The 26,313-nt window shown below is 41.3% G+C and overlaps 1 protein-coding gene across 4 annotated transcripts in view; it reads left to right on the top strand.

Annotated features, from left to right (window-relative positions):
- Positions 1 to 26,313, top strand: part of FAM185A (family with sequence similarity 185 member A) — a 72,443-nt gene that overhangs the window by 18,703 nt on the left and 27,427 nt on the right. For all 4 annotated transcript variants that reach the window (XM_043497504.1, XM_043497498.1, XM_038394523.2 and 1 more), the window contains 2 exons: positions 2,714 to 2,852; positions 16,728 to 16,769. In XM_043497504.1, coding sequence (XP_043353439.1) covers positions 2,714 to 2,852; positions 16,728 to 16,769 — 181 coding nt within the window. The remainder of the gene's footprint in view (positions 1 to 2,713; positions 2,853 to 16,727; positions 16,770 to 26,313) is intronic.

Raw genomic sequence — 26,313 nt, 5'->3', positions numbered from 1 at the left:
GCTATAAACCATCTTTGTGCCCTCCTGATCTTAGGCTATCTGGGGGTTGGAGAGGCCCAGGACTAAGGCAGCCTCCCCAGACTGCCCTATGGGTTGCAATGTTGCCCAAAATCTCTGCAGTGCTGTGACCCTGCCTCCAACATGCGTCTCCTTCCTTGCACCATCCCTGCTCCCAGCATGCCCCTATGCCAGGGCTTGTAAGGATGTCCTCAAGAGCTGTCTTCCACTGTGCATGCACCAATGCAGTGAGGTACAGGGCTCTTAAGGCCCCTTTATGCTGCACTGGCTGTTTTATGTGGCAAAAAGTGGCTGTAATGGGAGCGCGGATTTCACTCGCAAACTTAGTTGACTGTAAACTCACATAGCAGGGTTGGAGAGAGAAAACCTTAGACAGAAGATTTTGATGACATATCCTTATATTTGTAAGAACTTTTCTATGTCACATCCTTTTCAGAGGATTGTATGGGATGGGAGATTGGTTTTTCTCATGAATTTGTTCATCTTATAAGGCGAAGATAGCATTAAAATGCCAAAGTGGATTTTAAGATGAGCTGATGTACACTGCAAGGCTGTAAATCATTTCATAGGGTGGATAATGATTTTGCACAATACATTTCATTAAGAACAAAGGTAAAGCTGGCAAATTTAAAACATGCTGAACAGGAGTGTAACTTGAATTATTATATAATTACAACACAAATCATGCTGAACTTGTAAGTATTGGATTGTTTGGTAAATTGGACCCAAGCAAACAATATGCGTTTTAATATTGCCAAATGTAAAGTTATACTTCTAGGAACAAAAGATGTAGGCTATAGTTACAGGATGGAGGACTCTTTCCTGGGAAGCAGCAATTTTTATAAAGTCTTGGGGGTCATGGTAGAGAATCAGCTGAATGTGAGCTCCCAGTGTGATACACTGGCCAAAAAATCTAATGTGATCCTTGGATGTATAAAAACAGAGGAATATGTAGTAGGAGTAGGGAGCTTATATTATTTTTGTATTTAGCACTTGTGTGACTACTGGAATACTGTGTCCAGTTCTGATGTCAACAATACAGGAAGGATGCTGATAAATTGGAGAGGGTTCAGAGAAAAACCACGATAATGATTAAAGGATAGGAAAACACAATTTATAAGGATTAAGGAAGCTCAATCTATTTAGAGTAGAACCTCAGAGTTATGAATACCAGAGTGATGAACTGACCAGTCAACCACACACCTCATTTGGAACTGGAAGTACACAATCAGGCAGCAGCAGAGACCAAAAAAAAAAAAAAAAGCAAATACAGTACAGTACTGTGTTAAACATAAACTAGTAAAAAATAAAATAAAGGGAAAACAGCATTTTTCTTCTGCATAGTAAAGTTTCAAAGCTGTATTACATCAATGTTCAGTTGTAAACTTTTGAAAGAACAACGATAACATTTTGTTCAGAGTTACAAACATTTCAGAATTACGAACAACTTCCATTCCTGAAGTGTTCGTAACTCTGAGGTTCTACTGAAGTTTAACAAAGAGAAGGTTAAAAGGAGACTTGATCACAGTCTAAAAGCACCCAGATCTGGAACAAAAATTTGATAATGGACATTTCAGTCTAGCAGAGAAAAGTATAACATGATCCAATGGCTAGAGGTTGAAGTTAGAGACATTCAGACTGGAAATAAGGTGCAAATTTTTAGCAGTGAAGTAACCATTGGAACAGTTTACCAAGGATTGCGGTGTATTTTCCATTACTGGCAATTTTAAAATCAAAATTGGATGTTTTTCTAAAAGTTGTGCTCTAGTTCAAACAGGAATTAATTTAGGGAATCCTATGGTCTGTTTCATACAGGAGGTCAGTCAAGATAATCTTAGTGGTCCTTCTGATATTATAATCTATGAATCTATAATAATTTAATTCTTTTCTGTGTAATCACATGAGAATGTATCTCCTACTGTGTATGTCCAAATAGTCATAAGTCTGACTATTTGCACAAAGGTCAAGTTCTACTTACCCCCACTCTGTACCCTTCCACTCTGTCCAAGATGTTACCTTCAGATTCTTTTCCTGTCTCTCTAGCCATATTGGATTTAAACCCCTTGCCTTCACCTTTAAGGCTCTGCTTAGCTTGGGGTCTTGGTCTATGGATTAGGGCTCGTAGGCATGACAGTAATACAGTAAATTACTTCTTCTCAAAGCACACCATCTTACTTCATCTCTTAAATATCTGCAAAAGTCTGTGTCAAGATCACTAATCCTCAGTTATTAATTTTGATCATATTCAGTAACTTATTTTGAAACAGATTAAACTTCATTTTGTAGGTTCTGGCTGAGATCTTTAACTCCCCTTGTTTGGGATCATGTGAGTAAAACACAGGACTGGAACCTTATTGTTGGTTGTGCCAAAGACTCCTTTGTGTTGCCTTTAAAAATCCTTTTAACCTTTTTGTGCCTCACATTCTCCACCTATAAAATGAGTATAATAATACTTCCTTTCCACATAGGGATGTTATCAAGATTAATTCAGTTTATACTTATAAAGTGCTTTAAAGTCCTTGAATGGAAGTGCAAAATATGATGATTTAGTTTGTGTGTTACTTAGCTTCTAGCTGGGATCTGACACTCCACTTGTGTTTTGTATCTGGGTAAATGTGTGTCATGTAGTTCTGTTGCCTCTCAAAGAGCCTGGGCATATTTCCATGGTTCTTATTTCAACGTATTTCTCTTACAGAGTGTGAATATAGAGAAACTACAGGGGACATCCATCAAAATTTCTACTGAAGATGGTTTGTTGAAAACCAAATATCTTTATGCAGAATCTTCATTTCTGTCTTCAACAGCTGGTGATATTCTACTGGGAAGCATTCATGGTAAGACAGGAAAGGGAAAATACAGTCTGCAATTTTAGCAGATGTGAAGGTATCTATAGTGTTAATAATAAAAACAAAATGACTGCTCCCATGAGGCTGGGGCCCTAAATAATCAACTGCAGATGCAGCAGCTGAGCAAACGAGACTCAAACAGTTCAATACTGGCAAATGCTAAAATGATGAGATCACCATATATAAAACAAGTTAATTAATTCTTCCTCTGCTATAAATAATATTGTATTTTAAAGATACTTCCATAAGGAAGCTTGTTATAGTGTAAAAAAAAAAAAGCATATAAGGAAGAAACATACCACATTTTAGGGATATAAATTAACAATTTGCTATAGAGTTAAATAGTGGAAAATACAACAAATAAAAGGAACATCAGTGGTAAAACTATACTTTATTTTTAAATATCTGTTTTCATCTCTTTACAGAAATCAAGGGGGTTAACCTGTTTAACAAGATTTCTGGGTAGAATTTGGTTACGATGACTTAAAGTGATACTATTTTTATTAGAAGTATTTTCTCTGTGTTTGTGCTGGCGCCCTGTATAGCTAGTACACTGCCAGTTTACAATTTTCCAGGTCAAATGTCATATTTTTCCCCCAAATGTTTTTCATCCGGACTTGGAAGGATGGCTAACATGGGTCTCTTTCATATTAGTAATAGTAGTGGTTGGAACGTGGTCCCCAGTAATAATTCAGTAAGAATTCCTGTTGAGCACCTCCTCTCTTTCTTGATGTGTTTATAGTGATTTTGAAGCTAAGTTAGACAAACTGGAGAGACAAACTGGAGCATGTACCAACAGTGAAAATTACTCACGCTGGCACAACTTCCAATCTTTAGCTATAGGCCAGCAAAACAACCTGCTGAAATTTCATGAAGGGTGCAGATTTTTACCTCACTCCAGAAATACTGCGTCTCCCTTTGATCCTTATAAAAAAAAAAAAAGCACACCCCTTTGTCAATTATAGAAAACTGAAAACTGATTCATAAACTTCCTGGCTAAAGTTCTAGCCTTTAGAATGGAACCAGCCTCTCCAACAGATGAGGCATAAATAAATTTAATTACATAAATACTATATTTAGTTGCTGTTCAGTATGCTACGCCAATATGCTGACTTTTACTAAGTAATCTTCTAAGAACGAAATTCTTAATGTGGAATGGGAGGTTGGGGAGGGGGTGGGTCTCTGTGAAAAGCATATTTTGGCTTATTTCAACCCAAAAATCAACAATAACAACCATACTTGAAGGTAAATCACTTTCACAATCCACATATCTAAAGCTGTGTTGTAATTTCAGTCGGGAACTGCATGAATGCAAATAGAGCTGTATCCAGATTAAACAAATAGTTCTTACCTTACTTCATGTTTATTTTCATAAAGCTCTACATTAAATAGTTCTGGAACTCTTTAACACTTGCTCTTTTAACACACACTACTTTTAAAAATGTTGCTTTTAAAAACAGAAGCAAAAGTAGATCTAAGTTTATTTAGTACTTTGAGTGCCTTTTTATGGAACAGTAATTCTTTGTAAACACAGTAGACAAGTATCCATTCATGATTATATAGTGCACATGTTATAACATGTGTTTTTAACCTGATGGTGAAACTTTAAGGTAAATCTTATTTTAAAATCATATATTTCTCTATTTTAGTAATAACACCATCGATTATTAAAAATGACAATTTTTACATTTGAATTTACTCTTTTGCCATTTGTTTATTTTTGCATTTCCCTTAGCTTGAAAATTGTAATAAGTTATTTTTATTTTTAGTTCTAGTGTATTTTACTTCCTGGGTCTCCTGAATGAGCACAAAGCTGCAACATTTAGATTGTAAACCCATCAGGAGAGTGTTTTTGTTAATTAAACCCACTGATGCCTTGTAACTAACATATATGGCTAGGACCCTACCAAATTCACAGTCCTGAAAAACGCGTCATGGACCGTGAAGTCTGGTCTTTGGTGTGCTTTTACCCTATACGATACAGATTTCATGGGGGAGACCAGTGTTTCTCAAATTGAGGGTCCTGACGCAAAAGGGAGTTGCAGGGGAGTCACAAGGTTATTTTAGGGGAATCACAGTATTGCCACCCTTACTTCTGTGCTGCCTTCAGAGCTGGGCAGCTAGAAGGCAGTGGCTGTTGGCTGGGCACCAGTTCTGAAGGCAGCACCCCACCAGCAGCAGCAGCGCAGAAGTAAGAGTGTCAATATCAAACCATGCCCCCCTTACTTCAGCGCTGCTGCTTTCAGAGCTGGGCGGCCAGAGAGCGGTGGCTGGTGACTGAGGGCCCAGCTCTGCAAGCAGCAGCACAGAAGTAAGGGTGGCAATACCATACCATGCAAGTCTTTATTCTGTGCTGCTGCTGGCAGTGGCTCTACCTTCAGAACTGGGTTCCTGGTCAGCAGCCACCGCTCTCCAGCTGCCCAGCTCTGCAGGCAACACTGCCACCAGCAGCTGCGCAGAAGTGAGGGAAGCAGTATTACAACCCCGCCTACAGTAACCTTGCAATCCCCACACAACTCCTTTTTAGGTCAGAACCCCTATAGTTAATCACTGTGAAATTTCAGATTTAAATAGTTGAAATCATGAAACTGACGATTTTAAAATCCTGTGACCATGAAATTGACCCAAATGGATTGTGAATTTGGTAGGGCCCTGTATATGGCAAATACGTCCGGCCTGGCTCCAGGTAAGATGGCAAAGTTTACTCTTTCCAGGCCAAACCTAGGATCAAACGGGATGCTTAAATCTTAAAATTGCTAGCCTAGAGAAGAAGGGGGGCAGTGGGGGTTTGAGTGAGTAGCCAGGGGCTCCCCAGGGAGTGTGAGTGAGCATTGATGGGGATTCAAAGAAAGAAAGAGAGAGAGATGGAGAGCACACTGCAACACACTGTTGCTCCCAACCCAGAGATGGAGGTAACTGGCCTGAATGGAACTTACTAAAGCTTGCAAGGAAAGATAAGATTTTGGTAAGGGGAAATGTAAATAGGCCTTCTTTTGTTATATAGACATTTGGTCTGCTTACTGAATAGGTAGAGTGAATAAATAATGCTTTGTTTTGAAGAAATTGTTTTTGAGCCACTTTAATGAGCTGCTGTCATAGGCTCCTGGAGGTAAAGAGCTTTGAGGTGCTAAATGCACTTGAGCCTGTTGTGTTAACACAGATGATAAAGAGGGGGCCTGCAGCCCAGAAATCCAGTTTAGAACCACATCGTTTCTCCCAGAGATGGAGGAGTGATGTTGACAAAACCTGTCCCCAGAAAGGTGCACCAGAGAGAGATTAAAAGGGATCTAAGTGCAGCTTGCCTTATAACCATATTACAAAGCCTCAACCTGATTTAAATAAATTATTTTTTAAATCGAATGATTTAAAATAATTATTTAAATTCCCTGAATATAAACCACAATGCCTTGGCCTGTTATCGTTTACTTTATCTGATAGATTTAGGGTATGTCTACACTACGAAATTAGGTCAATTTTATAGAAGTTGATTTTTAGAAATTGATTTTTATACAGTCAATTGTGTATGTCCCCACTAAGTGCATTAAGTCAGCAGAGTGGTCCTTACTACCATGGCTAGCGTCGACTCACAGAGCGGTGCACTGTGGAAAGCTATCCCACAGTTCCCGCAGTCTCCGCTGCCCATTGGAATTCTGGGTTAAGCTCCCAATGCCTGATGGGGCAAAAATATTGTCGTGGGTGGTTTGGGGTACAAGTCGTCAGTCTCAGCTCCCTCCCTCCCTCTGTAAAAGCAATTGCAGACAATCATTTTGCGCCTTTTTTCCTGGGTTACCTGTGCAGACGCCATAGCACAGCAAGCATGGAGTCCGCTCAGCTCGCTGCTGCTGTTGTGAGCGTTGTAAACACCTCCCACGTTATACTGCAGTACGTGCAGAACCTGGCTAAGAGATGGCAGCGCGAGGACGATTGTGAAGAGGATATGGACACAGACATTCCTGAAGGCACGGGCTGTGGCAATTGCGACATCATGGCGGCAGTGGGGTTGGATGATACAGTGGAACGTTGATTCTGGGCCAGGCAAACAAGCAAAGACTGGTGGGATCGCATAGTCTTGCAGGTATGGGATGATTCCTAGTGGCTGCGAAACTTTCGCATGCATAAGGCCACTTTCCTGGAACTCTGTGAGTTGCTTTTCCGCATCCTGAAGCACAGGAAGCTTGCAATGCCTGACTGCTACCGGTCAGTCGGGAATCAATTTGGAGTGGGAAAATCTACTGTGGGGACTGCTGTGATCCAAGTAGCCAATGCAATCACTGAAGTTCTGCTATCAAGGGTAGTGACTCTGGGAAATGTGCAGGTCATAGTGGATGGCTTTGCTGCAGTAGGTTTCCCTAACTGTGGTGGGGTGATAGACAGAACGCATATCCCTATCTTGGCACTGGATTACCTTGCCAACCAGTATATAAACTGCAAGGGGTACTTCCCAATGGTACTACAAGCATTGGTGGATCACAAGGGACGTTTCATTGGCATCAACATGGGATGGCCCGGAAAGGTGCATGACGCTCACATCTTTAGGAACTCAGGGCTGTTTGAGCAGCTGCAAGAAGGGACTTACTTCCCAGACCAGAAAATTACTGTTGGGGATGTTAAAATGCTAATAGTTATCCTTGGAGACCCAGCCTACCCCTTGTTCCCATGGCTCATGAAGCCATACACAGGCAGCCTGGAGAGTAGTAAGGAGCAGTTCAACTATAGGCTGAGCAAGTGCAGAATGGTGTAGAATGTGCCTTTGGACATTTAAAAGTTTGCTGGTGCTGTTTGCTGACTAGGTTTGACCTCAGCACAACCAATATTCCCATTGTTATTACTGTTTTCTGTGTGCTCCATAATATCTGTGAGAGTAAGGGGGAGATGTTTATGGCGGGGTGGGAGGTTGAGGCAAATTGCCTGGCTGCCAATTTTGAACAGCCAGACACTAGGGCAATTAGAAGAGCACAGGTAGGCATGCTGCACATCAGAGAGGCTTTGAAAACCAGTTTCATGACTGGCCAGGCTACAGTGTGACAGTTGTGTGCGTTTCTCCTTGCTGCAAACCCATCCCATTTGTTGATTTTAATTCCCTATAAGCCAACCACCCTCCCCCCTTTGATCACAGCTGGCAAAGGAAATAAAGTCACTATTGTTTTGAAACCGTGCATTCATTCTTTATTTATTAAAAAAAAAAAGGGAGATAACTGATAAGGTAGCCGGGGTGGGGTAGGGTGGGGTCAGGGAGGAGGGAAGGATAAGGGCACATTGCTTATTGTAGCCACACTACAAATCAAAACTGTTTGAATGACTGCCTTCTGTTGCTTGGGCCATCCTCTGGAGTGGAGTGGCTGGGTGCCCGGAGCCTTCCCCCACCTCCGCGTTCTTGGACTTCTAGGTGAGGAAGATATGGAACTTGGGGAGGAGGGCAGGAGGTTGTACAGGGGATTCAGTGGCAGTCTGTGCTCTTGTTGGCTTTCCTTCAGCTCCACCAGATGCCTGAGCATGTCTGTTTGCTCCCCATTAGCCTCAGCATTGCATGCTGCCTCTTCTCATCAAGCTCACTTAATGTTTTCCTGGACTTTGTCACTGAATGCCTCCATGCATTCAGCTGTGCCCTATCAGTTTGGGAGGACTGCATGAGCTCAGAAAACATGTCATCGTGAGTGCATTTTTTTTTTTGCCTTCTAATCTGCGATAACCTCAGGGATGGAGATGATAGGGGGAGCATAGAAACATTTGCACCTGGGGGGAGATAAAAAGGGAGAGTAAGATTTAAGATGATACATTTCTGAGAACAAAAGGGAGACTCTTTCACAATGAATCAAGCAATTCACAGCAGACAGCACATGTGCTTTAGGTACAAGGTCACATTTTGCCTTTTATATTGAGTGCCTGCCGGTATGATGACACATCACAAACGGCTGGGCAACAGAATTTGGTTTCCAGGCAGCCATAGTAAGCCAAAGGGTATGCGGGTTTGGCTTCTAATGCCTTCATAACATATGGGAATGTTTTCAAACTGCAGCGTCCTCCTTTCCCATAGGAAGCAATGCCGGTTGGGTTTGCCATTTAAAAGGCACACACCTCCCCCCCACTCCTCCGCATGGTTATTTGGGATGATCCCTTCACCCCTCCCCCTGCCACGTGGCTATGGGATGATCCCTTTTAGCCAAGCACAAACAGCTCAGCATGAATGGGGTCCTTTTACTGTTCCCTTACAAAAATTCCCCTATTTCAACCAGGTGACCATGAATGATATCACTCTCCTGAGGCTAACACAGAAAGATAAAGACCGAATGCTGCTTGAATGCGACCAAAACCCAGGACCATTCGCTACCATGCTTTGTGCTGCAGTGATTCCAGATTACGTGCTATTGGCTTGGCATGGTAAAGTGTCCTACTGTGGAGGACAAAATAAGGCAGCCCTTCCCAGAAATCTTCAGAGTACTTTCAGGCTTTCAGAGAAGCTCCAGGAGAGCTTCATGGAGATGTCCGTGGAGGATTCCTGCTCCCTCCCCAGACACATTAACAGACTTTTCCAGTAGCTGTACTGGCCGCAAATGCATCCCAAGTCTTCAGGGCAAATTAAACATTAAACACTATTGCTTTTAAACCCTGTACTGTACTTACAAATGTGCACTCACCAGAGGTGCCTTCACCTTCAGGGTCGGGGATCCCGCCTTGGGAGGATATTGGCTCCAGGGTGATTAAAAGGTCCTGGCTGCTGGGGAGAACAGATTCACCGCTTGCCTGCTGAGCATTCTCCTCCTCCTCATCCACAAAATCCTCCTCTGTGTTGCGTGAGACTCCCCACTTGCAGGTGTCCATTGAGAGTGCTGGGGTACTGGTAGGGTCCCCCACTAGAATGCCATGCAGCTGATCATAGAAGCAGCATGTATAGGGCTCTGACCCAGAGCGACCGTTTGCCTCCTTTGTCTGTCCTTTGCCTGAGTTCCTTGACTTTCACGTGGCACTGCTGTATGTCCCTGTTGTAGCTCTGTCCATCATGCCCTGTGTGATTTTGGCATATATATTAGCATTTCTTCTTTTTGATTGGAGTTCTGCCTGCACAGATTCTTCTCCCCATACAGCAATCAGATGCAGTGTCTCCCATTCGCTCCATGCTGGAGCTTGTTTGCGATTCTGGGGGGACTGCATGGTCATCTGTGCTGCTGAGTTCGCCATGCTGACCAAACAGGAAATGAAATTCAAAAGCTCCCAGGGCTTTTCCTGTGTATCTGGCTAGTGCATCGGAGTTGAAAGTGCTGTCCAGAGCAGTCACATTAGAGCACTGTGGAATAGCTCCCAGAGGCCAATAATGTCCATTTGCGGCCGCAGTACCCCAAATTCGACCCAGCAAGGTCGATTTTAGCGCTACTCCCCTTGCCTGGGAGGAGTACAGAAGTTGATTTTAAGAGCCCTTTAGGTTGATGGAACGGGGTTGCTTGTGTAGACACACTCATTATAAAATTGACCTAATGCAGCTAAATTTGACCTAACCCTGTAGTGTAGACTAGGGCTTACTTATGTGACCACAATGCATTAAAAAGCAACTGGTATTAAATTATGTAAAAGTTACTACACTTGGTAGGAGTTAGCATGCAGAGTAGACTCATTCAGGGGTCAGCAACCTATGATACGTGTTGGGGCAGCAGCAGCGTGCCATTAAAAATTCTGCCCGGCCCGGCCCAGCCCACTCTTTTCTCCACCCCCCGCCCCCCTCCCGGGGGGGCAGAAGCTTGGTCCTGCTGGGTCCCCTGCCTCTTCCCGCAGTATGCTGGGTTCCTGCCCCTCCTCCTCCTCCTCCGTCCCTCCCTGCCGGCCGATCACCTGATGGCCCTTGTGAGGGGGTGGGGGTGGAGCGGGGTCAGCGTGCTTGTTGCTCCCAGCGGAGGCAGAGAAGAAGCGGGGGCAGGGCCTTGGAGAAGGGCTGGGTGGAAGCAGCGCATACCCCCTCCAGCCCCCTGCTGTGAGCACCTCAGGACCCCAGCCCACACCCCCAGCCCTCTGCCCTGACCCCCCACACACACACCCAGCCCTCTGCCCTGAGCCCTGAAGCCCCGCACACCCCCCAGGCCCATGCCCTGAGCCCTGTACCCCCCTCACACACACCCAGCCCTCTGTTTGTTTGATTCCTTCACCTCCCACCCACGACCCCAGCCCTGACTCTGGCACCCCCACACATACTCAGGCCCCCCACACCCCATGCCTTGACACCTGCACCCCCCCTCACAGGCCCCCAGCCCTCTACCCTGACTCTTTCACCCCCCCACATACCCAGTCCCCCCACACCTCATGCACCCCCCACATCTCCACCCCCACCCTGAGCACCAAATGGGAGCTCCTGCACTCCCCTCCCCACATTCCCACCTGCACCCCTCCCACCAAATGGGAGCTGCCCAGGTAAGCACTCCACACCCAAACCTCCTGCCCCAACCCTGAGCCCCCTCCCTCATTCTAGCTCCTGGCCAGACACTACACCCCAACCCCCAGCCTGCTCCTTCACCCCCAGCCCTGTGCTCAATGCACTCCCACCCTCAGCTCAGTGCAGACAGAGAGGAAGAGAATGGGCTAGAACCAGGGAGAAGGTAGGTACCCACTGTATGTGGGCAGGGCCGGGACCCCAGACTGGCAGCGGGCTGAGCGGGTCCATCAGAAACCGGCGGATGGAACCCCTGTGCAGCAGCGGGCTGAGCCACTCAGCCCACTGCCGGTCTGGGGTCCCGGCTGCTGGCCCCGCATAGCCTGCTGCCAGTCTGGGGTTCTGGCTGCTGGCCCCTTGCCAGCCCAGGTCCCGGCCGCAGGTCCCGCTCAGCCCGCTGCTGGCCTAGGTGAACAGAACCCCAGACCAGCAGCGGGCTGAGCGGGCCGGCGGCGTAAGATCAATATTTTAATTTAATTTTCAGTGAAGCTTCTTAAACATTTTGAAAACCTTGTTTATTTTACAATACAACAATAGTTTAGTTATATAATATATAGACTTTTATAGGGAAAGAGATCTTTTAAAAAACATTAAAATGTATTACTAACATGTAAATTAAAGTGAATAAATGAAGACTCGGCACACCACATCTAAAAGGTTGCCAGCCCCTGATCTAGTTTGACCTCCTGCATATTGCAGGCCACAGAAACTTCCTGTAATAGTCCCTAACCTCTGACTGAATTACATGATTTAAAGACTTCAAGTTACAGAGGCGCCACAATTTACACTAGTCTAAACCTGCAAGTCACCTGTGCCCCATGCTGCAGAGGAAGGCGAAAGCCCCGCACTCCAGGGTCTCTGCAATCTGACCCAGGGGAAAATTCCTTCCCAACCCCAAATATGGCAGTAAGTTAGACCCTGAGCATGTGGGCAAGACCCACTAGCCAGACACCTAGGAAAGAATTCTCTGTAGTAACTCGGAGCCCTCCCCATCTAATGTCCAATCACTGGGTAGTGGAGATATTTGCTGTTAGCAGTCACAAATCAGCTACATGCCATTGTAGGCAGTGTCATCTTATCATCCCCTCCATAAAATTATCAAGCTCAGTCTTGAACCCAGTTAGGTTTTTTGCCTCCACTGCTTCCCTTCTAAGACTATTCCAAAACTTCACTTCTCTGATGGTTAGAAACCTTTGTCTAATTTCAGGCCTACGTTTGTTGATGCCTAGTTTATATCTATTTGTTCTGTATTCACATTGGTGCTTAACTTAAATAACTCCTCTCCCTCCCTGGTATTTATACAGAGCAATCATATCTCCCCTCAGCCTTCTTTTGGTTAGGCTAAACAAGCTCTTTAAGTCTCCTCTCATAAGGTAGGTTTCAGAGTAGCAGTTGTGTTAGTCTGTATTCGCAAAAAGAAAAGGAGTACTTGTGGCACCTTAGAGACTAACAAATTTATTTGAGCATAAGCTTTCGTGAGCTACAGCTCACTTCATCGGGTGCATTCAGTGGAAAATACAGTGGGGAGATGATTTATGTATACAGAGAACATGAAACAATGGGTGTTATCATACATACTGTAAGGAGAGTGATCACTTAAGATGAGCTATTACCAGTAGGAGTGGAGGGGAGAAGAAAACCTGGACAGTCTCTATGTAAAAGAATAAATGGACACAAATCAGACGTCAAGAATTATAACATTCAAAAATCAGGCGGAGAACACTTCAATCTCTCTGGTCACTCGATTACAGGCCTAGAGTGGCTATTCTTCAACAAAAAAACTTCAAAAACAGACTCCAACAAGAGACTGCTGAATTGGAATTAATTTGCAAACTGGATACAATTAACTTAGGCTTGAAGAGAGACTGGGAGTGGATGGGTCATTACACAAAGTAAAACTATTTCCCCATGTTATTTCCTCCCACCCCCCACCATTCCTCAGACGTTCTTGTCGACTGCTGGAAATGACCCACCTTGATTATCACTACAAAAGGTTTTCTTCCTTCCCCCCCTCCTGCTGGTAAAAGCTCATCTTAAGTGATCACTCTCCTTACAGTATGTACGATAACACCCATTGTTTCATGTTCTCTGTGTATATAAATCATCTCCCCCACTGTATTTTCCACTGAATGCATCCGATGAAGTGAGCTGTAGCTCACGAAAGCTTATGCTCAAATAAATGTGTTAGTCTCTAAGGTGCCACAAGTACTCCTTTTCTTTTTTCTCAAAAGGTAGGTTTTCCGTTCCTCGGATCATCTTAGTAGCCCTTCTCTACACCTGTTCCAGTTTGAATTCATCTTTCTTAAACATGGGAGACCAGAATTGCACACAGTATTCCAGATGAAGTCTCACCAGTGCCTTGTATAATGGTAACAGATATTTCTTGTCTCTACTGGAAATACCTCGCCTGTGCCAGCCTAGAACTGCATTAGCCTTTTTCACATCTGCATCACGTTGGCGTGATTCTGTGGTCAACCAATACACTCAGACCTTTCTCCTCCTCTGTCACGTAAGCTTTTGAAATGAACTTTTGATTTAAAAGATCTTGGCTATGTGCAGCATGGAGGAAGGTTATAAATGTGCAGCATGAAGGTTATAAATGTGCAGTTACCATAAATGGGAACTCTCTTATGCTACCATTAACTTATCACCTAGATATTATAAAGAAGCTATGACATGTGGAAAGGCTTGTTATTCTTTGAGCTTGGCACTGTAAAAGCACATGAAAACATGGTCCCTGCACAAAAATGAGTCTTTTACATTTTTAATGGCAGATTATGACTTCATTTCAAAATTCTACGTATTTTAGCAGTCTGGTGTTAGCTCCTTTATAGGCATAGGTCTGAATAGCATCAACTTCAAAATAGAAAACCAAAGCTAAGGAGAAGTGCAAGGATATGAATTCTATCCCTTCCCATGCATGCCTTGTCCCCTTATGGGCCTAAGTCAGGAATTCACAGAGAAAGCAATACAATACAAGAGAAATATGATGACACTGTTCACATCCCAGAAGCCACATCTTGAGTTTGGCCTCAAACTGACCTTGATGCTGAGACTTACAATATCTATAAATAAACAAAACTTGGGAATGCAGGAAAAGGTTCTAATTAATGTTCAGGAAAAACAGAAATCGACACATTAAGCCACCACTATCAGTGATCTATTAAAGCTGCTAGAGTGCAGCATTTACAGTACTTCACCACAACATAACATCTAGTAGTGCAGAATAAACCAACCAATATTTAAATATAGTCAGCTCTCCTCTGCTCCACCCCTGCTATATTTAGGTTGAAGGATTAGTTAGCTGAAAAATTGTAAGTTTAACTAAATATTGGTATTAATGGAATAATTGCATGACTTTAAAGTTAGTTTTATATATACTCTGTGGACATTTCACAACACAGCACACACAAAAAATCCTCTCTGCCTTTCAAACAACTTGTCAAATTGGCTGAGTTAATGTGATTTGTGAATATTCACGGATCTCCAAATGTTTAATGTTCTTCAGGGATCTCTTTGATAATTTATAAACTAGGGGCAAATTTCAAAGCTGGTGTAAGTGGCTGAAGTTCTGTTTGAGTCACCTGATTACAACAGGTCTGAATCTGGCCCTATGTCCCTTTTTGTTGTGTAGAAATAAGTATTAATAACCAACTGGAGGAAAAGAGGAGACTTATACATAGGCTGTATACCTGAGGCTGGAAAGGGCAAGGGAGGGAAAAGTCGACAGAACATATAAAAACAGCCTGATTCCATCCTTAGTAATGCCTGTTGTCTTCGAAAATTGCTCAGTTTGACCTCTGATGTGAAAATTTTCAGTCTTGTTCTGAGGAGCTTGAAAATTGTAAATTTCTTTCATCATATTGTTGTCAACTTCCGAATCATGGAAACCATTTTTAAACTGTATTTTGCAGTATACTGCTTTCCTGTGCAGTTCTACTTTGCATTTTGGATGTATTTTGTGTGTGAATGTTGCTCCATATATATGATGTATGTGTATAATACCTTCTACCAGCTATTGAGAGACCATTAATTAATTTTTTTTAATTAGGTAGATCATAAGCCTTAGGCACTGGCCTTGCAAACTCTGCAAGCACTGTAATTGAACAGGAGGAGTACAGATTATGGATTTTACCATGTCTGACGATATCTGCATATAATACGATGTGGTACTGTCTGATCAGAAATTGACAAGTACAACAAGAGATGATTTTACATGCTCCAGATCTCTTGCACTATTCTACACTTATTCTCTTTAATCTCTTGGGGCCAGATTGTGTGAGGTGCTTAGCACTATCAAATCCCAATACAATTTAGGATGTTTGGTATGTCTAGTGGGACCTGCCAAACCACTGGTTCTCAACCTTTTTTTCATTTGTGGACCCCTAAAACATTTCTAATGGAAGTGCAGACCTCTTTGGAAATCTTAGACATAGTCTGAGGATCCCCAGGGGTTTGTGGACCACAGGTTAAGAACCACTGCTCTACGCTTTGCAATACCAGCCCTTTTTTTGTCAAATAGATTGCCCTGGTGTCCATAAGAAATTAATATGATACTGTAGTACAGCTGAACAGAATCATGTTTTGCTAAACAAATTAAAAACTGATAAATTATTTACTACTTTCCACGATGTTGATATGTAACAATATTTTTGAGCAAGCATAAAGTACATAAGCCAGTTTACAATAAACTGATTCTTTTAGCAGATTTATGACTTTGTCGGCTCCTCATTTCATTGAATTCTTTCAAAACAGGGCTGCAGATGCTAATGTGATTACTTGCACAGATTGACATTGGAGTCTGATATGAAGAGAGGTTTGAAAGGAATAGCATGGTAATGTTCAATGACTCCACAGGAATTTTTTAAGAAGCAGCCCTGCAGAATGAAACAGAAAAACCCCTCCTGGAAAAAATATTATTGTAATCCCCCACGCTCAGCTTGGAAATATATCCCTGTTGGAAGATGGAAACTTTTTGTGGTTAGCTGTCTGTATGCCATTTTTGTTACACATAAAATTAAACCAGTTTAGTCAACCAAATGGCCGATGTAGTTAGCTGCACACTAAAAAGACAATCTTGGCACAAAATAATAATAAAGAAGTATTGTTTGATACCCATGAAATGCTTTTGGCTTTTTTTGTTTGTCTGTATGTTCAGAAAGTTTTACACAGATTGTTTCCCATATCTACATATTTTTAAACTTTATTTCCACTTTTGTTAAGAATTTTCATAGAATGGAACTCTGTGAATATAAAGTAATATATTTTGTATTGATTTATTTTGTTAATTTTTATGTGCAACCCAAATAAAAATATGTAGGCTAGCAGTTGCATTATGGTCATTGAAGCAGGACTCTCAGATATGCAGATAATCTGTGCAGTCTCTGAATGGACTGTATGAAATAAGTTTCTCTTATCATTAAAACATCGACTCTATTTTTTTCTTATAGGTGACACAGCCCTTCAGACTAAAACAGGGAACATCACAGTAGGTAGGTTCTGCTTTCTCTTTAAATAGGATAGAATTCTTGTATTTTTTTCCAGATAGTATTTAGGTGAAATACATAGATTATTTGTAACTTCAGTAACATATTTTGTTTGTTTTACTGATGAGATTAAAATGTTTTCTAGGATTTTTAATAAAGAATTGGTTTAGTACAGGATCATTTCATTTTGGTTTTGCAAACTGCAAGGAAATATTATAATGCTGGGAAAGATAAAGCTATACATTTAGAAAGACATCCATTCTTGTTTTAAAAATTCCCAAGTAAGGAACATTTACCACAGCACTTGGTAATCTGTTCCAATGTTGAATTACGCTTGCTATAAAAAATTTACCTCTCTTTTCCAGTCTGAATTTTACTGACCTCAGCTTTCAGCCTTTGGAAATTGTTATGCCTTTATCTGCTAGATAAAAGAGCTCTGAAGTATCTGATATCTTCTTTCTCTGTAGATAATTATAGAACATGATCAAGTGTCTTCTTAACCTTTTATTTTGTCTTATGTTTGATGATTAAAACTGAATGGCTGGGATTTTGTCACTCAGAAGTAATATTAAATCATTGTTTTATTATTTTATGTCATCCACAAAGATGCTAGGAGCTTCTCTAGAAAATAGAAGACAAAATGTTTACAGTATAAGTGCCACTTTAATCAGTGTGCTCTTAATTTAAAGAAAAAAGACTGGGGTTAGTCTTGTCTCTGTTTCAACAAAGTGATTTTTCTTTGTGAATGGTAAAACACTGCTGAATTATCTCAATGTTCTCTTGTGATTTTGTACTGAGTTCAAGGGTTGTTGTGACTCCCTCTTTTTTACTTCAAATCAAAATTTACTGGGCCCGATTCATCACTGAGTTACTCTAGTTTTATGCCAATGTAATTCTAGTGATTTCAGTGAAGTAAAACTGGAGTAATGCAGTGGTGAATCAGGTGGACTGTCTCTTTTGGATATACAATGTAAGCACTCAAGGAATTACATTTTTTTTAAAGAATACAATTATGGAGCTAATTCTGAAAGGTTCTGAGTGTTTTCTGGGAGCACCAGCTGACCTCAGTGACCCCACCACAGCAAGCTCCTTGCAGGATTGAGGCCTGTTAGAAATATCAAAACCTGAAAACAATAGTAACTAAAAAACCAACATAAACATTTCTTAAAAATAAATGCAACAAATCTCCTCAAAAAAGTCAGTCATGGAAACCACAAGCGTAAACTCAGCTTTCCAGACTCTGCTTTTCCTTTTGTCAGATGAACTGATTGATGATGACGGTGTTAGAAGACTATAGTTTCTTAACCCAGGAGGTATCCCTGTCTACTAACAGATGACAAAGGACAACGGAGATGGCTTGTGTTCAGTACCAATCCTATCTTTCTAATTTATAGCTGGCATAGTCCTGCTAGTAATCACTCATTCCTTGCTGTTATGCCTTGTTCCCATGAGGTGTTCTCTGCTGCCAGGACAAATTTCTTTCTACCATCCTACAGATGTTTTAAATATAACATTCAAGTCCTGCTTCCCTGCATGGTAATGTTTACATTTCAGCTCAAAAATGTTCTGAAATAGCAAATCTTTACTTTGAGTTTGGTCTGTTGGAAATGTGAGAAAAATGTGGAGTTCTGTGCCAGCCATGCTATTTCAAATAAGAGGGAATGACCCCAGATTTTTTGTGGGATTGAAGGCAGAGTTTATTTTCAACTGCCAACTTTATGGATTGTATTTACAGGAAGTGGGTCCTGCTTTTGAAAGCAAGACTTGGCACACAAAGCACAAGGAAACTCGGGAAAGAACAAATTTGTCAGGCTCATTTTCTTACACGTTTCATTGCCAATTTTTTCACCATCCTCCAAATATTGAAAGACACGAAGTGATTCTGTCCCACTTCCTCACATCATGACGCTCTGTCTGTATAGGACCGAGAGTCACTCATTGCCTTGGATTTGTTGTACCTGAAATATTAATTTCCAGCTAAGTGTTAAACATCTGTCAAAACTCAGATATCTGATACTCGAAATTGGGGTACAGTCTTAAACTGAGCAATCTGCAGGTGTCCAAAGTGATGTGAGAAGGTTGCTATATGTGACCGTTGCTTGGAGGTTACCCAGGACTGAAAGACAATACCAAGAATTCGGGTGCAAATTCTCTCTCCTATGAAGTTTTATTGTTTGTGGAAAACAAAAAAAAATGCTCAAAATATTTACAGCATAATTGTGTGAGGAAACACCCCATAGCTGCATAGCTCCAACAACATACTCAGACTGTGGACTGTTTTTTATCTCAAACCCTAACACCAGGTATGACATGCTGCAAGCTTTCAGATGCCTATTTGAAAACTGGGCTGTGTCAGGATGCCCATTTCACTTCTGGGGGTTCAGATCAACATTTGGGTGCTTATGCACTGATATGAGTACCCAGGTGTGGAACTCGATGCCTATCTTAAGCTTTCAAGTGTTTAAAATTAGACCCAAGGTTTTTAATTTGGTATTTTCCCCCTAATAAGGATGGAAGCGCCTCCCAAGCAACAGTTCTTAAGTATTTTATATCATTCATGTCCACTCCTTCACTTCATCCAAATACTGCTACCAAAATAGTCTTTATCACCTTCTTCCTCTTCCTTCCTTTGTCAGATACCTTCCCTTGTTGCATCATGTTGAATTTAGACTGTGTGGTCTGGGCAGAGATCATGCATTGAAGAGCACAGCAATACCGAAAACAAGTGTATCTGAAAACAAAAACACAGCTTCTGCCCTAGAAAAATAATAATAAACACACATTAGAACATAAGAATGGCAATATTGAGTCAGACCAATGGTCCTTCTAGCTCTCTATCCTGTCTCTGACAGATGCTTCAGGAGAATGAACAGAACAAGGCACTTTTGAGTGATCCATCCCCTGTTGTCCAGTCCCAGTTTCTGGCAGTCAGAGGCAGTCTAGCTGTCTGACTGGAGCATGGGGTCGTGTCCCTTTCCATCTTGGCTAATAGCTATTGATAGATGAGTTCATAGAGGATAGGTCTGTTCTTTTTTGAACCCAGTTATACTTTTGGCCTTCAGAACATCCCTTGGCAACAAGTTCCACAGGTTGACTTTGCATTGTGTGAAGAAGTACTTCCTTTTGTTTGTTTTTAATCTGCTGCCTATTAATTTCATTGGGTGACCCCTAGTTCTTGTGTTACATGAAGGGGTAAATAGTACTTCCCTATGCACTTTATTTATACCATTCATGATTTTATAGACCTTTATCATATCCCCCCTCAGTCATCTCTTTTCTAAACTGAACAGTTCCAGGTTTTTTAATCTCTCCTCTTATGAAAGCTGTTCCATACACCTAATCATTTTTGTTTCCTTTCTCTGTACTTTTTCCAATTCTAATGTATCTTTTTTTGAGATGGGACGACCAGAACTCCACGCAGTATCCAAGATGTGGGCGTACCATGGATTTATATAGTGGCATTATGATATTTTCTGTCTTATTAGCTATCCCTTTCCAAATGGTTCCTAACATTCTGTCAGCGTTTTTGATTGCCATTGCACATTGAGTGGATGTTTTCAGAGAACTATCCATGATGATTCCAAGGTCTCTTTCTTGAGTGGTGTGATGGGGATATACAAATAAGGATAAGGAATTAATCTGGGCTCAGCCAGCACCACCCCACTACACTTGTAAGAAATGCACCAACTGGAGAAGGATTTAAAAGGCAGGGAAACAGCTCACTTTCTGGAAGATCAGGAAAGAGAGCAGACCTGTATCCTGCAGCTCCAGCATAGAAGAGCTCAGGGAAAGGTAGAATCTCTCCCTAAAACAACTGCCCAAAGGTCCCTCCCTGGGGGAAGGGAGGACCTGCTGCAGAGACCACCTTAGATGGAAGCATTCTCCCCCTTATATGAATTCCCTATTTTGTTAATCCCCTTTGTTTTGTTTTGGACTACCCCAGCAGAGGAAAGCATTAGGACTGACGTGGCCCAGGAGGAGACAGTTGCCACCCTGAGAGAGAGGGAGCTATTATGCTGTGCGCAGCTGGCAGAAGGTGCCTCATGTTGGGCGGACACCCTTCACACTGTCTTAACCCAGACAGCAACCTTGGGACAATTGTGGGGTGTGTGTTAGGAAGTGGGCCCATGGAGGGCACCTTAAGTGCCCCAGCTGTCAGATCACTGATAGCTCTCAACGGGCCCTGGGACAAAGCTCAGTGGACTGGGAGGTCCGGGCTCCTCTACCAACACCCACCGGCAAGTCACGAGTTAAAGCCCCTGACTAGTAGGTGCTGCTTCCCTACCAACCACCCTTGGATCGAGGGATATCACAAAGGGTAACAGCTAATTTAGAACCCATCATTTTGTATATACAGTTGGGATTATTTTTTCCATTGTGGATTAATTAGCATTTATCAACACTGAATTTCATATGCCATATGGTTGCCCTGTCAGCCAGTTTTGTTAGATCCCTTGGTAACTCTTCACAGTCAGCTTTGGACTTAATGATATTGAGTAAATTTGTATCATCTGCAAACTTTGCCACCTCACTGTTTACACCTTTTTTTCTGATCATATATGAATATGTTGAACAGCACAGGTCCCAGTACAGATCCTTGGGAAACTCTCTATGTATCTCTATTGTGAAAATTGACTGTTTATTCCTACCCTTTGTTTCCTGTCTTTCAACCAGTTACTGATCCATGAGAGGACCTTTCCTCTTATCTCATGACTCTATAGTTTGCTTAAGAGTCTTTGGTGTGGAACGTCATTAAAGGCTTTTTGAACGTCCAGGCATGCTATATCTACTGGATTACCCTTGTTCACATGCTTGTTGACACCCTCAAAGAATTCTAACAGATTGGTGAGGCATGATTGCCATTTACAAAAGCAGTGTTGAATCTTCCCCAACATACTGTGTTTACCTATGTATCTGATAATTTTGTTCTTTACTATAGTTTTAAACAATTTGTGTGGTACTGACATTAGGCTTAATGGCCTGTAATTGCCAGGATCACCTCTGGAGCCTTTTACGTTACGTTAGCTATCCTCCAGTCATTTGATACAGAGGCTGATTTAAGCTGTAGATTACATAGCACAGTTAGAAGTTCTGCAATTTCGTATTTGATTTCTGTCAGAACTCTTGGGGGAGTACCATCTGATCCTGGGGATTTATTTCTATTTAATTTATCAATTTGTTCCAAAACCTCCTCTAATGACACCTCAATCTGAGACAGTTCCTCAGATTTGTCACCTAAAAAGAATGGCACAGTTGTGGGTTTCTACCGCTTACTGTCTGCAGTGAAGAGGGATGCAAATTATTCATGCAGCTTCATCGCAATAGCCTTGTCTTCCTTGAGTGCTCCTTAAGCACTTCAATTGTCCAGTGGCCCTGCTAAATTTTTGGCAGGCTTCCAGCTTCCAGTACCAAAACATTTTTTGCTGTTAATTTTTGTGTCCTTGGCTAGTTGCAAATTCTGTCTTGGCCTGCCTTATTATACTTTACTTGCCAGAGTTTATGCTCCTTTCTTCTTTCCTCAATAGGATTTGATTTCCAATTTTTAAAGGATGCTTTTTGCCTCCAATTGCCTCTTTTATTCTGCTGTTTAGTCATGGAGGTATTTTTTGGTCCTCTTACTGTCCTTTTTTAATTGGGATATACATTTAGTTTGAACCTCTATTATGGTATTTTTAAATAGTCTCCATGCAGTTTGCAGGCATTTCATCCTTGTGACTGTTCTTTTTAATTTCTGTTTAACTAGTTTCCTCATTTTTGTGTACTTCCCCTTTTTGAAGTTAGATGCTACTGTGGTGGGTTTATTTGGCACTTTTCCCCCTACAAGTTAAATTTAATTACATTATGTGCTATTACTGAGTGGTTCAGCTATATTCACCTTTTGGACCAGATCCTGTGCTCCACGTGGGACTAAATCAAGAATTGTCTCCCCACTTTGTGGGTTCTAGGACATGCTGCTCCAAGAAGCAGTCATTAATGCTATCTAGAAATTTTCTCTCTGCATTCCTTACTGAGGTGACATATACCCTGTAAATATGAGAATAGTTGAAATCCTCCATCATTATTGCATTTTTCTGCCTTTGTAATCTCTCTAATCTCCTAAGCATTTCACAGTCACCATCCTGATGAGGGGGTAATATATTCCTATTGCTATACTCTTACTGTTCAAGCATGGATTATCTATCCATAGATATTCTGTGGTACGGTATAAGTCATTTAAGATATTTACTCTGTTTGACTCTGTGCTTTCTTTCACGTATAGTGCTACTTCCTCACCAGCGTGACCTGCTTTATCATTCCTATGTATTTTGTACCCTGATATTACTGTGTCCTATTGACTATCCTCTTTCCGCTAAGTTTCCATGATGCCTGTTATAGCCATATCCTCATTTAATACCAGGCACTCTAGTTCACCCTTCACTTGTACATTTTGTCAATATTCAGTTGCTTGCCTTCACATTGTTTATATTTAAATGGGACTCTTTTACTTTTCACCATTGCTTACTAGTGCATTCTTGTACTTTACCAACTTCTTTCTTGTCCTCTTTACTAGGATATAGAGTTCTTCCTTTTAATAAATTCGTCTCTGCCCAAACCATTTGGTTCTTTATACCTGTCAGCTTTCCTTCAGCTCTGAGTCACAACATGAGTTTTCTTGCCGCTTAAAAGGATAAATCGTTTTTTTCTTCTGTACATAATCTCTTTCTTTTTATAGTACACATCTGTCCACTGTAATGTTTTGATCTTATACAGTATGTGTTTTATAGTGCTTAGCATGATGGAGCCACTGTCCTGACTGAGACTTCTGCACATTACTGTAATATAGCTATTAACAGTAATCATTTAAAAAACTTTCATCTCTAGAAGTTTTTAATAGTTCTGTTCCAGTCCTAGAGACTTAGACCTTTTAAAAATGCCAACAGGCATTTTATAATGAGAAAGCAACAAATTCATGTAGATAAACATTTAATCCACAGACAGACCCTTCAGTTCTTCAAATCCAAAAAGTGAGAAATTACTCCCATATAATATACATTTCAGACACTGTATATGTAATCAGACACTCAAATATAATTCTATCCAAGTTAACTCCACCAGGCAATATTTCTATTCAAGGATGGTATACGAAAATGTTTTATAATACATGCTGCCTGATTCAAAAAATGTATTTTGGTTTCCATGTCTAGCATAGTGGCTTGGATGAACCGATACCTGATAATAAAAGAGCATTTGGATTAATTTATGGTTTCTTAAATACCAACATTTAAACTACTGTTTAGCTCTGCAAGACTGGTATATTGTATTCAGAAAGCATGTTCATTATGTTTCAAACATAGAAACAAATTCTGCTTTCCATTACATCAGTGTAAATCCAGAGTAACTACTTTTGTGAATTAAACTACTTTCAGAGAAGAATTTGATTCATAGAGTTGATCCAGATTAATTAATTCATCCTTCCTAGAAGGAAGAATCTATGAAGTAAGAGAGAGCTGCATTTGTTCTTTGTAAATACATGATAAAATGCAGGCTCACTTATAACTCTGTAAAGGATTAATTTCCTTTTAAAAATACACTATCAAGTTGTAAATAAAGATTACAATTGTAAAGATGAAATTAAATCCTGAAATGTTCAAAAGTTTAAAAAGAATTACCAGAAGACTGTTGTGATGCAGCGGACTCCTTTATGCGTCATAATCTTATCTTTAGAACTTCCCTTGAATTAAAGAACATGTCATAGTGTTTAATGGTAATGTCCAGACTGCATAGACAAACCCTCTCACATAACAGTACCAGGGAGTCTTACATAACTCTTTACTTGCATTTAACTACTGACAGTAGCATCCCTGACAGAACGCTGTATCTCTTCTTAAGAATCTGTCCCATGTTAAAAAAATGTGCCAGAAGTCTCTTCCTTCCCATTAATCATAGGGCTGGCAACCTCCCACGTTTTAAGCAAGCCTATAGTATTAAACTGCTTGGGCAAGATGACTGGCTAAAGTGAAAAAGATTATAAAAGTCTGGACATCTAATAGCACCAGGACAATATTAGGTGAACATCTGTGGACAGGTGCTATAGTTATATGAGGCAACCCCTAAAATCCTTTCTTGAGTCCAGATCCTCCGGACTGGTTGAGCTGTGATTGGCACACAGCCAGGGAGAGGGGCAAATGCAGCCTCATTCTTGACCTGATGCCAGCAGATACCAGCCTGGTCCCTTGCACCAAGTAGAGCAGTTTTAGTGCTTCTCTATGTTATGATGGCTGCAGACAAGGCTGTTCTGGCAGATGGGCACCCTGGCCATGCTCTCTCTCCGTCCTCCATTTAGGTTCAGCAGAATGTGTGGCATAAAAACTGCTACAGAGGCTCTATACCACTGTAGGATTACACCAGGGGAGTCTTCCACTAGCCAGTTAAGTAGGGCTTAAATCATCTGCTTTGCACCTCCAGAGTCATGAGATTTGATTAATTTCCTTCCATTGTTGCTGTGTGTCCTTAATCAAATCTTAATCAAAGCCTGATCTTCCTTCCATTGAAATCATAGGGAGTTTTGCCATTGATTTTAATGGGAACAGAATCCATTAGTGCTCTTGGGAAAACTAAAGTTTTGCTGGAAATACTCAGATTTAAGCCAAGGACAATTTCTGTCAACATTTTTTCTTTATTATTTCCACTTATTAAGTGTCAGTATGAAGGGAAATAATTGATTGTCAAGCTATGGAACTGTTCTGTCCTATGCTGATGTACTGAGTGTTTTACTGGGATATATCAAGTTCCAGTTTTTTTGTAAATTTATTGTTGTAACTTATATTGGTATTTACTTGTATATGTTTCCTGTAGCTGTGTGATTTATATGGGTCACTACTTTATACAATACTTTGCAAGTAAGAGAGAGAGTGAATTGTTTCGGAAAAATTCTGGTTGCTAGATCTCAGAGGTAAATCTTTGTGTGATGTCTTAATTTCTTTCATGTTTTTTAGTTTTCTGTGATACCTTCTGTTCCACACCTAGTTCAAAAATAGGAAAAAATGCCATGCAGCACCAACAAAAGTGAAACAGTTGTGATTGTCCTCCATCTTAACCTTGTTTCCTTTGACCCTTACAAAGAACACCTTTTTAAGACTCCCCTTCCCTCCAGCTATCTATTTAATCTTAGGCCTGGTCTATAAAATTAAATTAAAATTTAGGTTGACAGAGCTACGGCACTCTGGAGTGTGAAAGTCCACAACCCTGAGCGCCATCGCTGTGCTGACTTAACCCCATTTATATGCAGTTAGATCAACAGAAGAATTCTTCCATCAACCTAGTTCTGTCACTTGGGGAGGTGGAGTTCCTACAGCAACAGATAAATCTCTTCCATATCTGTAGCCTGCGGCAACATTACAGGGTTACAGGAGAATAGCTCCAACGCCATAACTTTGCCTCCATAGCGCACATAGTGTAGACGTGACCTTAAGCATCTCTAGTGTACCCATTAACATAGTATCTTTGCACCAATTGATTCATATGTCACCCCTATCTCATTTTCCCAGTCACTCTTTCAGTTTGACATTTC

Source organism: Dermochelys coriacea, chromosome 1 (genome assembly GCF_009764565.3).
Source record: "Dermochelys coriacea isolate rDerCor1 chromosome 1, rDerCor1.pri.v4, whole genome shotgun sequence".
NCBI classification, from domain to species: Eukaryota; Metazoa; Chordata; order Testudines; family Dermochelyidae; genus Dermochelys; species Dermochelys coriacea.
Note: the sequence above shows the minus strand (reverse complement) of the source record. Positions and strands in the feature narration are given on the sequence as shown.